The sequence below is a fragment of the Podarcis filfolensis genome (assembly GCF_964270895.1).
Source record: "Podarcis filfolensis genome assembly, chromosome: 4".
NCBI lineage: Eukaryota > Metazoa > Chordata > Lepidosauria > Squamata > Lacertidae > Podarcis > Podarcis filfolensis.
Window position 1 is genome coordinate 12120408 of NC_139607.1, and position 13454 is coordinate 12133861.

Here is a 13454-nt window from a genome sequence, read left to right on the forward strand (position 1 = left end):
TGAGCCGTCTACTCTTTACCTACTCAACTACATTCTGTGATATGAATGTAAATTATTTAATCAGATTGCCGTTTTCACACTCTCGTTTTAGACTAGAATGTGGGGGAAGCCTTGGAAAAGAAAGCATGGGGGAATATCAATGCAACGATTCACAATAGTAAGGACAAACAGTTCGGATTGGGTCTTCAGTGCTCTGAATGGATAATATACATTTAAATTATTTCACAGAATCATAGAATTGTAGAGTTGGAAGGGACTCTGAGGATCATCTAGTCCAACGTAGGAATATGCAGCTGTCCCATACTGTGATCAAACCATCAACCTTGGCATTATCAGCATTATCTGAGCTAATTGTTGGAAGGGACCCCAAGGGCCATCTATTCCAATCCCCTGAGATGCAGGAATCTCAACTAAAGTCTCCATGACAGATGGCCATCCAACCTCTGCTTAAAAACCTCCAGTGAAGGAAAGTTCACAACCTCCTGAGGGAGTCCATTCCCTATCAAACAGATCTTACCATCACAAAATTCTTCCTGATGTTTAGTCAGAACCTCTTAACAGCACCATCCAAAGTCATGAGTCAGAACTAATGGCTTTGCAAAGATCAACATATATAAAAATGACAATCATGGTTTTGTCCATCATCAGTCCTCAGGTTCCACTGCTCTGCTTGGGACATAACCTTTGATCAAACAATCCTTCTTTTGGGATACTGATGTCATGCATTTACATGTTTTGTTTCCGCTTTAGCTGACAAGCATATGGTTTGGATTTATATACTGGAAAGAGGTTTAAAACAAATGAGAAGAGAAGAGAAGCTTGCTCTCATCTGAGAAAAAAGAACAAACTTGGGAGATCCTAATGACAAAAATATCTCATTTGATACCTAGTCTGCCCTTAGATCCTACAACTTCTGGTGATGTGGAAGAAATTTGTTCCATTCGCACCTACCTAATTTGCACTCTGTAAATCAATCCCGGAACCAAATGAAGCTGTCCTTATAAATTTACACTTCTCTACATTTAGTGATGCAGTTCTCCAGCCAAAACACATGTGCAGAATGTGTGCATTGGGAAAAGAGCACAGAAAAATGTGGATATTGGTGAAAATAACATACAGAAATGTATTGTACTGGAGGGAAACGCTTGAAGAAACGTGCTTGGAAATGTGTGTATGAATGGGGGAGGTTACTTTCTTTAAAAAATGCAAATTGATGCTGAAAAGAGTTTGACTGAACTTAAATAAAATGAGGAAAAGAGAAAAACCAACACTGACAGATCTGTCCACCCCATACAGACATTCGTTACAGGCTAGCTTTCCACCTGCAGCATCCAACATGAAATCCATTAGTTGTACTCCAGAGCTCCTCATCATGTTACTTCTTCTGTATGCTGGAATCAGGTCTCAGAGACTGAGACTCAGAAGGAGGGGGAAATGTGGGTCAGGCATCCCTATAAAGGGATTTGTGCTACGTAAATACTGACATATGTTCCTTTCTAAATGGAAATCTCAACAGTATAGCTATCATCTTGACTTAGTCCAAGGAAGAAAACATCCCACAGTTACACGTCAACAAACTTGCCTTTCAGCTATAATTGTGGCATAGATTGAAAGTTGCGCACCATAAAGGACAGCATGGAACAGGAGATGACGGCTCCAGTGAAGCATTGAAAGGAAAGAACCAGCAATGAAAAGAAATAATTTGGATTACCTTAGATACTCTGTTAGCAACTTCTCTGCCTACGGTCAGCCCCTGAACAAAGGTCCTTGCAGCGATGAAAGCTCTTGTCACTTGAACCTTCAGTTTCCTGGGTACATCTCCAAAAGGCTTAAGCTGGTCTGTGTATTTGCTTACACATTCTAGGTAGTCCTCAGAGAAATGATAGTGGGGGTTTATGAGCTGGAACATTCGCTCTAATAGCCGAGCCCAGAAGTCATTCAACATTTCCTCCAAGTTCACGTTGCCTCCTGTATAATACCGTTTCAGTTCTATGAAGAGGTCCTGGAACACTTCCGAATTCTGCATGTACAGCATGCCGTATGTCCGTACAAACATATCATTTAAAGATCTTTCGGCATTCTCCAGAAGTTCTCGGAAAAATTCTATACAAAATAGAAGCATAAGCGTAAGGAAAAAAATATATAGTATGAAGGAAAGCAAACAATATTAGTGATAATCAGGATTACGACAGTGTGTCACATTCATAGCTGTCAATTTTCAGATTTGAAAATAAGGGATTAGCAGCCTTGAAAATAAGGGATCAGCAGCCTCACCTGTCCTGGGGACAGTCTACGGGATATCTAACAATCCAGGATAGCAGCGGGAAACGGCGCTGGAATAAGGGAATTTCCCCCCAAAAGGGGAAGGTTGACAGCTATGCTCATATTGTTTTAAACTTTTAAAGCGGGGGGGGGGGGTGCCGGAACCAGACCCCAAGCTCACTAGGCACCTTCTGAATGTGTTGTAGAGCACTGAGGTAACATTATAGCACTGAGCTGAAGGGAGAGGTTTCAGCCTCCCTGCCCAGACAACTACTGTGTAGGTAGGATATTAAAATTGTACTTTCTTCACTCCTTAACCAATACACCGTAGAGCAGAAAGAGCACACTCTTCTGTCCCATTGCAGCACTCGGCTGCACTCTTCCACTGATCTGCACCAGTCAGCTATTGTCAGAGACTGGCTGGCTGAGGAAGAACGATGGGTGCTGCCTGGCCTAGAGCCCACCAAAGATGACGCAGAAGACAACTTATACCTCGGAATCATGGTTGTGGGACACTGGAGAGCAGTCTGGAGAAGGGACGAGCTGGGAGGTGATTGAAGCAGGAGGCTTCAGCAATCAAGGGTAGGGGGTCAGAAGAAGGATGCCCTCCCAGGACAGGGCTGGAGGTTAAGTCTCAATGTCAGTGCAGACTCAGTAGAGAGCAGTCAGAGATGGTCCCTGCTACCTATCAGCTGGACAGTCCCAGTCCTGCTGGTTCTCCTCCTTCTCTGCCACCCCACTCAAGGATCCTCCGCATCCTGAACAATGGGCCAGGCAGGCTCAGAGGAGGAACCAACCCGCTTGTCGCAGTCTCTGTCTGCTTGGTAGGGATACAGAGTGAGAGGCTAGAGGGGTAGGTGGGGCCAGTGGTCAGATTCAGCAACATCTCATGCTTAATGAGTGACGCTGCTGTGTTGTTATTTTCTGTGAAGAAAGGTTAATTGAATTTCTTGCCTCACTTTCTTTCCTGCCCTGCAGAGCACCTGCGCTTGCCTGACAGCTCCTTGACAGCTGTGGACTCTGTGCCTCTCTTTGTGGTTGTGTAATGCGTATGAAAATGTGGGGTAGTTGCACAAACTCTGGGCACCCCACTTCCTTGGACACATCTACTCTGGGCATGCAGCAGTCAACTAAAAAAAACCCTGCCTATCTCCATGCTTAAATAACTGGTCAAGAAAGAATCTTGTGCCAAAAAATTGTGTTGCCTATGCATGTGGGGTGGTCAATATTATACAGCTTTGCTCTGAAGATTTGCAATTGAGAAGAGTTCCTTTGAAATAATATTAAGAGAACATTAGATTCCTCATGAGGATGCAGAATATATCATTTTTAAAAAATCCATAGCCCTAAATGTTAAATATGCTTTTAAGGAAAACTGCTACAAAAGCTGTTCCATTTATATTTAAAGGATTGTTTAAGCAATACAGCTCTTGTCACTTAGAAACTGAATTGGCAGTGTTTCTGCTTTTGAGTATGAAATAAGGGGAAGAATGCTATTTAGCAAATGGTGTGCCTAAGTCAACAAGTCTAAAATAAAGTGTTGTTTTAGAGGCTTGCTTGTGGGAGTAGAGGGAGATGAGGGAGTGGCTTAGAGGAATGCAATCACAGCAGAGCCTAATTTAGCACATGGTCATGCTCAGAATGAGAAGAAAATCAGATGAGGCTGTCATAGTTGGGTTCAGCATAAGGGGGAAACTAGATGCCAGATGTGCATAACTGTTCTTTTTGATAAGTGTACACCAAAGAAAATCCCCTTTGTTGCAAAACAGAACACTGTAAGCTTACTACACTTTTAAGTGATTGCTGATCCATGGCCATCTGATGTACCTTTGGGGACAATTAATTTGCTGGTGAAGAATTATCTGGGAAACAGTTCATTATCCTGGAAGAACTGTTCTGTCTGCTGCTGTGCTTGGAGCACCCCATTGCTACATTTGGAGTACCCATCATCTCACGTATTGACTATGGAAAGACATTCTGCCTCCATTTCAGTGACTTAGCACTCCTACCATTCCTGTCCATGGAACATTTATTTGATTCTTAATAGTTTGTGGCTCCATGCACATATTATATGTCTTTTTGATAAGTGGGCAGTGGAAGGAGGAGATTGATCAGTACTGTGGCAAGAGGAGGGGCTTCAAACCATTGCCCCCGCACTACGGTCCCAAATAAAGTCAGACCCCTTGTCCCTGCTGTTTGCAATGGCACTTGTCCAGTGAAAGGTACTTGCTATTGATTGTAGTTCCCTTCACATGGTTGACTCATGATTCTCCCCCAACCAAAATCCTTAGCGCTCTTCCCTAATGGAAGAGGTTGCAGGAAGTAATCTCAAGCTTTGCTGAGGATGAAACAGGATTTCTGAAGGAAATCTGTATTTCCAAGCACAGTGTTTTTGACTAATCTGCACGTGGGTCAGGAAGCACTTGTCAGTGAATGGTAGGAGGTGCTTGATGCATCTGCAGTAGCTGATTCCCACCATGACCCAATTTTAATTTATTTTTCTTCAGTGAAGCTCAGAAGTACGGGGGGGGGGGGCCGAAAGCAGGCAGGTGTGGAGGACTCCCTGGTCCTGAATGGGGTAACTGAGCCATTAAAGGACTAGGCCCACAGCCTGGGAGACATGTTGGACTCACAGCTGTCCATGGAGGCACAGGTCAATTCTGTGTCCAGGGCAGCTGTCTACCAGCTCCACCTGGTACGCAGGCTGAGACCCTACCTGCCCGCAGACTGTCTCGCCAGAGTGGTGCATGCTCTAGTTATCTCCCACTTGGACTACTGCAATGCACTCTATGTTAAGGCTACCAGATGCCCCCGTTTTCCAGGGACAGTCCCCAGATTAAAATATCAGTCCCCATACAAAATCCATTGAAGTTGAAAAGTCTCCACAGATTCATTGAAAAAAAACTGGTAACCTTACTCTATGTGGGGCTACCTTTGAAGGTGACTCGGAAACTACAACTAATCCAGAATGTGGCAGCTAGACTGGTGACTGGGAGAGACCATATAACACCGGTCCTGAAAGACCTACATTGGCTCTCAGTATGTTTCTGAGCACAATTCAAAGTGTTGGTTCTGACCTTTAAAGCCCTCAACGGCTGTGGCCCAGTATACCTGAAGGAGTGTCTCCACCCCCATCATTCTGCCTGGACACTGAGGTCTAGTACTGAGGGCCTTCTGGCAGTTCCCTCACTGCGAGAAGTGATGTTACAGGGAACCAGGCAGATGGCCTTTTTGGTAGTGGCGCCTGCCCTGTGGAACGCCCTCCCATCAGATGTGAAGGAACTAAACAACTATCTGACTTTTAGAAGACATCTGAAGGCAGCCCTCTTTATGGAAGTGTTTAATGTTTGATGTTTTATTGTATTTTTAATATTTTGTTGGAAGCCGCCCAGAGTGGCTGGGGAAACCCAGCAGATGGGTGGGGTATTATTATTATTATTATTATTATTATTAATAATAATAATAATAATAATAACAATAATAATAATAGAACCACAAATAAGTGGAGATGGCCAAAAGATGAACAGTTTGCATGGGGGAAGCAAGTTCAAGTGCAAAGTTCTTCTCTTCCACCTGCCAGCGATATACACTCTCTTTGTCTGAATTCATACAGTTTTGGAAACATGTATTTCCTAAGATAGCTATAGCTCCACCCTAAATCATTTAAAGCGATATTTGATCTCGGAATACTCTGCCAATTGTGACCACATCTTTGTGTTTTTACTCCTCCTTTGCAGCCAAGTGAAGAAAGCAGACGTCAGAAAGGCTCACCAGCAAACACATCAGTTTAATGCCATTTCCCAGCAGGGCATGGTAAAATGCCTTTTGGACAGAATCACGAACCGTTTGGCAAGTCATGTTTTCCTTTTTGCAAAACGTTTGTGCTCCCAATCACCTATAATCCACACTGGCGTATCTTGTTACTTTCAGAAGTGCAAACTACATCCAATACATTGTATATCATTTATACTGTGAGCTGAATAAGTCTCACATCGCTCATAGAGGAAAATCCCTGTTAACACATGGCTTTATTGAAGCCACACTAGAAACTTCTTCACTTCATTTATTATAAACTTTCTGCAGCATTACAAAACCACCACTGTGTTAATTAAACAATGTTAAAGTTAACAGTTAAAGGCTTAGCAATAAGAAAATGTTATAATAGAAGCTGTCTCTCTCTCTTGTGGTCACTATGAGTACTTAGATTTTATGGCTTTTCATATGAGATCCAAGCCTAATCCTAGACTGGCAGATACAATGTCATATATTACGAACATATGTATTGGTGTTAATGAGAAGGGGTGAGTTCATAGTAGCAGCTTTGCAGTCTTGTTTTCTTATCCCACAGATGAAACGCATGTCACTCGACAAGAAAAATTAGCTAACAGCTTAGAAGTTCAAATTTATGAAATCTATTTAATATTTAAATATGTATTAAACATATAAGCCACAAGAATTTGAAGATGAAGAATGGAAAGTGAGAAAGGAAACAGAGCAATGCAAGAGAGTAAAACTGTAAGTTATGAGCAGGAAAAGCAAGAAACAAAGGAAATTTATCCTTTTGTTCCAAATACATTTATTTTCTGGCAAGAGAAATCAATCCCAAATATCTAGCTAAAGCTATTAGAATATTGTGTATCTGGTATATTAATTGCTCTTTTATAGGAAATGGTGGTGTTACAAGAAGACCCCAGTTGATGTGGAATAAGTACAATTTTCTTTATGGAATATACGAGTTATTTTAATTCCCGTCTAATGGAAACAAGCAGCAGCCTGCATTCTAACTGGTCATATATTAGGAACAGATTTGGTCAATGCTTTCAAAACTGTTAGGAATTTTTTGCTGACAAGACAGATTGCACATGTAGCACATAGTGGATCTTGAAAAGAGCTTTTCTTTCCTCAATATATTTTCTTTCATTTGATGGTAAATGTCCCTGTTTTATGGTCTGTCCCTTGAACAACCACCTCTGCAAATATTGCATTTGTTCCCACAAGGTCAGTGTGAAAACATCAGCCATACAGTGAATGCAAGGTCAGTGGTATAATGCATACTCTAATTTACACCAAATACACCACGGATACACTGACCACGGAAGTAAGTCTCATGGGAGTCAACAGGACTTACTACTGAGTAGACAGATATAGAATGCTGCTGTAAATAAGGTCAAAAAGAAAGTATAATACTTAGAAAAGCCTGCCTCAAACATGCATTTTTCTTTTTATCAACTACCTCTTCTTCTTTTCTTTATTCTTTAGCAGAGGTCAGATATTAGTGTTTAGATATTGTGGCTGAGCCAACTCAGTCATCATTGGAGACACTTCTTTCTTCTCCTCTATCTCTCATCAGTACCATGAGGTAACAGACAAGCATAAAGCACACATTGCAGCCATATTTAGGGACATAAAGAAAATGCATATGGAAAGACAAATCTATAAAGATGATCTGATGAAGGGTAAAATCACAGCATATATGGGCAGATGCCACAACTGAAGAAGAAGAAGAAGAGGAGGAGGAGGAGGAGGAGTTTGGATTTGATATCCCGCTTTATCACTACCCCAAGGAGTCTCAAAGCAGCTAACACTCTCCTTTTTCCCTTCCTCCCCCACAACAAACACTCTGTGAGGTGAGTGAGGCTGAGAGACTTCAAAGAAGTGTGACTAGCCCAAGGTCACCCAGCAGCTGCATGTGGAGGAGCAAAGATGCGAACACGGTTCACCAGATTACGAGTCCACCACTCTTAACCACTACACCACACTGGTTACTAACACACACACACACACACAGAGAGAGAGAGAGAGAGAGAGAGAGAGAGAGAGAGAGAGAGAGAGAGAAGAATGACAACCCCAGTGGATGAAACATGTTTTAGCATTGGATTTAAGTGCGTTTGGCAAAAGATTACAATATCACCCCCCCCTATATTACCCTCTGGAACTCCTAGAAAATTAAACGGTCAGTGTTAAGTTATCCTATTTGTACGTATTCTGTGGGGTGTTTTGCCTTTCAGCATAATTCTACCTGTGGCAGGAAACAGGCCTGATACTTATGAGTGCTTAAAATTATCACCATGTGAATGGGGTCATGAGTATTTAATTCTTCTCTATGATCATTCCCTTTCACCAAAGAGTTATTTAGAACTGCACAAATTGCACACACACTGGCATTCTTAAATATCTGGCTCACATGAGATACAATTTGTACAATGGGATTTGTGGCCAACAATGGGATTTGTGGCCAACCTTGTCTTCTGGATAAAGAGTGGCTTCTTATTTCAAGAGGCTGGGCTAAATCTTCCAGTTTTCTCCTGGTCTCCCATGTCACAAATTGACTTTATAGTTGTTGTTGTTGTTGTTGTTGTTGTTGCTGTGTTGTTGGTTTTTTTAAACCAAACTAAGTACCTAATGCACATTATATGATGCATGACAAAGCCATTGCAACAAATCCAGAGGTTTGCTACCTTCATATTATATAGCATACAAAAGGAATCCGTATGCAATCAGTGGACATAACTGAGAGATAATGTGATAGAGTGGTTAGTGCTGTTGGACTAGGGCAGGATCCAGGTTCAAATCCCTTGAGCCTGTCACTACCTATCAGCCTAACTGGCTTCTTGAGAAAATAAAATGAGGAAATAAGAACTATGCAGGCTGCCTTGAGTTTCTTGGAAGATGGGTGTATTATGAATGTAATAACTCAATTAAATAAATACTTTACCTCATGTCTGAAGGCTGAGATGCTAGCTTGGAAGTTGGAAATGCTGTTTGTCTGTGAGAGTGGAATGGACTTTAGCTACTGAAACTTTCGCTAAGACTTTGTCGTCGTCTCTCCTCCCCTCTGCAGCTCTCTGCACACCCTAAAAGCTGCTCCAGAGGATTGGGGGATCCTTTGGAGCAGAGTTGAGGGGGCTGTGGGGGGAAGGAGATTACAGTGGTACCTCAGTTTTTGAACGTAATCCGTTCCAGAAGACCATTCGAGTTCTGAAACGTTCAAAAACCGAAAACTCAATACGGAAAACTCAAAACAGAAGCCTCATGGTATGCTTGACCTCTGAGGAGAGTTCGAAAACCAAAGCATTTACTTCTGGGTTTACGGCATTCGAAAACCGAAATGTTTGTCAATGGAGACATTTGAAAAACGAGGTAGTACTGTAATTCCCATCATGTGGGTAGTTTGTGCAACATTGGATTGTGCCTAGTGTGTTGGAAGCTGCTTACCACTTACACACACAAACACATCAACATTAAAACACAATGCAATCAGCAAATTAAATAATGCAAGCCCCTGAAGGGAAAGGAACCTGAAATGATTTTGAAAAGTCATGCCTCTACTCACTACAGCAATGGGAATGTGCGTATAACCCAGCTTCCCTCACAGCCTATAAAATGCTAGGTGCCAACTAATTACACATTTGCCTCTATATTAGTAAAAACCATCTCCAGTATGTTATAATTTTATTGTCCCCTACATAGCCCTAGATGTTAAGTGCTGCTGTATTTACCAAGCATGTAATTAAGTGTGAGTTCCCATTAAGCAATGTAATATTAGGGTTCATTATGAAATTACACTGTTCAGTCAACCTAGCATTGAAAATACAGTTGTCACTTTCACTGACATAAGCATAATTTCATTAGGCACAAGTTAACCCCCTGAATAGCCAAATAGTGCTTTATTCATATTTACATTTCAACTTTCAATATAAACTATGTTTTAATTGGCAGATATATTTTTCCTGCCCACAGTTAACTATGGTGATAACGTCGGGCCTAATATTATATGATATTATATTACCTCAGGCCTGGCTTACGTAAGCAACAGGCTGAGGAAACAGAACAGCTGATGTGGCAGAATGCACTGCACCATGTCAGGTGAAAAGTCACATTTCTGAACGTTCCTCTGTATTATTCTGTATATTGGAAGTGGGAGAGAAGGACAGAGGATCTGTGCCATGAAATAAATTCCTCCTTCATGTGCTAAGCTGTTTTGATTTGTTTGCAGACAACCTTTTTTGAAAAGAAGTATTTAAAATGGCAAAAAAACAACAACAACCCACTAAGAAAAAATTCTATGGGCCACAGCAGCTGCCCCATCAATGCCAAGTGCTGCTACCTGCCCTGGACATCAAAGGTGGTTTGATGAAAATAGGCGGTGTAATTTTATATATATATATATATATATATATATATATGTGTGTGTGTGTGTGTGTGTGTGTGTGTTGTGCATTATTTCATTAGGTTGCTGAATCCTCATTTCAATTTAGAAATCATCTAAGAACATCTCCAGCATCTAATCAAAAGGCAATTTAGATAACTCCCCCTTCCACAGCTGGATTTTTAAACACACACACACACACACACACACACACACACACACACACACACAGGAAAAGCTGTAGCATTAGTCCATTTAAGTCCCTACATAGTCCATTTTAAGAAGTTTTCAGGAACAGATAGGAGCACTTGAACTTCATGGCAGCATAACATGGGAAGAAGGCTTCCATAAGTACTGTGTAAACCCCATCCTGGGAGTCTTTGACTGCCCGACGACCTCCCCTATTCATTCACAGTTTCTCCCCCTTCTTTTAAAGTTCTGTGTGTCTGTGATGTCTCAAATGAATACATGGAGCAGCAGAAGGCCAGGGATTTGGCATATCTCCCAGGAGTAGTTTACTGGAACAAATGGACCAAACTGCAGGCATGTTTAATCCCTTGGATTACCTCCTGCTTTTTCAAGGTGATGCTCAGGGATGCTGTTACTTAACGCTGATACGGCCGGGATGCAAAAACCACACGCCGTTTTTGAAAGTTAGACGCCAGGTCATTACTTGAACTGCTGATTTCATCCTGATCACAAATTAAAGCTCAAAGGAAGAGGTCCGTGAAGGAACCACAATTCCAGGGTCTGCATTTAACAGCAGCCAGGCTTTCAAGAGAGGCTGTCGCACACAAAAAATATAGCTATTATCTAAAACAAAGGGAAAGCACACTGCAAATTAATACATAAAGTTTGATTTTTCCAGTAATATCATAAAGCTTGCCTTTGGCATACATGATCTGATCCTTTTATCTTAACTGCCCTAATTGTCACAGCTGCTGTACTGAATCTATGCTTCTTTTAAGCTTGGATATAAATATATACATACTGTACATGTGTGTGTGTGTGCGCACATATTCCATTCACCTGCTTCTTTATAGCAGTCCTGAAAAAAGCATTACTATTTCAAGCAGAGAGACAGAAATATTTTAAGACTAGTAATCAGCAATTCAGAGTAGGAGGTGAGAATGGCAGAATGCTACCGGGAATAAGATGTCTGTGCCTTAGTTGGGCTTGTTGTTAAAAGGTTTAGAATCTTCGGTGACAACCTGCTCCTCTGATTTTCGCCATCTTGACCCAAGGATATAGGTGGCCTGCCTAGAGAACCTGCTTTCCCCCCAAATGACTGTTTACCCAATCTTCCTGAGAATGGCTGATGGTAATGAATCTCTTTCCTCTGGCCCCAAGTGCTGCATTCAGTTATCATCAAGCACAGGCGTCAAGGAGCGCTCTAATCTTCCACTGATGGATGGAATACTAACCTTTCACAAGATTAGAGACACAAGGTGCTCTGAAGATAATAAAATTCAAATAGGTTTATTTCAAAGGGCAACTCAATCTTGATTTTCTTCATGGGTCACTTGACAGATCATTTGCCAACGTAAAGTTCCCCCCACCCCCTCTTTTTGGTGACTTTGCGTGTGTGTGTGTTTGTGTGTCTTTCAAAACCTGCATTCTGAGCAATGCTCTGTTTTAAATTGTGAAAGAACTAGAGATGGAAACACCAGTCTATTTTTCAGTGCCTCTGACTCGTAAGTCTGTTTCATCCCATTTACACATTAATTTACAACTTTAATTTTCCCCCATTTAAATGTGTATTTAAACTACATTGTAAGATGTTTTCCCTCATTTGCATAAATATTTTTCTCTTACAGTGTGCACTTCCAGCTCCGTTTTCTCTCAAAATATGCACTTTAACGTGCATTTTTAGACATTTCTTGAGTTGAAAAGTGTGTCGTGACATTTGGAGTTGTGAAAATTTTACGAATCTGCTTCTGATACCAACTCTTAGATATTTTTTTTTTAAATTTGCAAGAGTCATTCTTGCAAGGCATAATAAGGAGTTGAACTTATTTCTACCGGAAGCATTTCTTTTTTTTTTTTATAATATTTTTATTTTTCGATATAAACACAATGCAACAAACATAAACATACAAAAACAAAAACAAAACAAAAAACATGTATCATTTCATATCCTAATTTCATATCCTATCTTCCCCGACTTCCTCATGCCTCCCCTTTCTGTATTCCAAATTCTTATCGATTGTTCAGCAAATCTTCCCTTATTTTAATTTAAATTTAGACTATTCTTCCTTATTCTCCTTGTCTTAACCATTACTAATAGTAACCATTTACTTTCCAGTCCAACATCATTCTAACTTTCATTAACTTTGTAATATTTCTTTAAATAGTCCTTGAATTTTTTCCATTCTTCTTGCGCTGCTTCTCTTCCCTGGTTTCGGATTCTGCTCGTCATTTCTGCCAAGCCCATATAGTCTATCACCTTCATCTGCCATTCTTCCAGTGTGGGTAGTTCTTGCGTCTTCCAGTACTTCGCAATGAGTATTCTAGCTGCTGTTGTAGCATACATAAAGAAAGTTGTATCCATCTTTAACACCCCTTGGCCGACAATACCCAAGAGAAAGGCCTCTGGTTTCTTAGGGAAAGTATATTTAAATACCTTTTTAAGTTCATTATAAATCATTTCCCAGAATGCCTTAATCTTCGGGCAAGTCCACCAAAGATGAAAAAATGTACCTTCAGTTTCTTTACATTTCCAACATTTATTGTCAGGCAAATGGTAAATCTTTGCAAGCTTGACTGGGGTTATGTACCACCTATATATCATTTTCATAATGTTTTCTCTTAAGGCGTTACATGCCGTAAATTTCATCCCGGTGGTCCACAACTTTTCCCAATCAGCAAACAAAATATTATGACCAATGTCCTGAGCCCATTTAATCATGACCGATTTAACCGTTTCATCTTGTGTATTCCATTTCAGCAGCAAAATGTACATTTTGGACAAATTCTTAGTACTGGGTTCTAACAGTTCTGTCTCCAATTTTGATTTTTCCACCTGGAAGCCAATTTTGCTGTC

At 40.9% G+C, this 13454-nt stretch overlaps 1 protein-coding gene across 2 annotated transcripts in view; it reads right to left on the bottom strand.

The window, feature by feature from the left end:
- GPC6 (glypican 6) overlaps nt 1-13454 on the bottom strand; it is a 792386-nt gene that overhangs the window by 365739 nt on the left and 413193 nt on the right. For both annotated transcript variants that reach the window (XM_083610748.1, XM_083610747.1), the window contains exon 3: nt 1712-2103. In XM_083610748.1, the coding sequence (XP_083466874.1) occupies nt 1712-2103 (392 nt within the window). The remainder of the gene's footprint in view (nt 1-1711; nt 2104-13454) is intronic.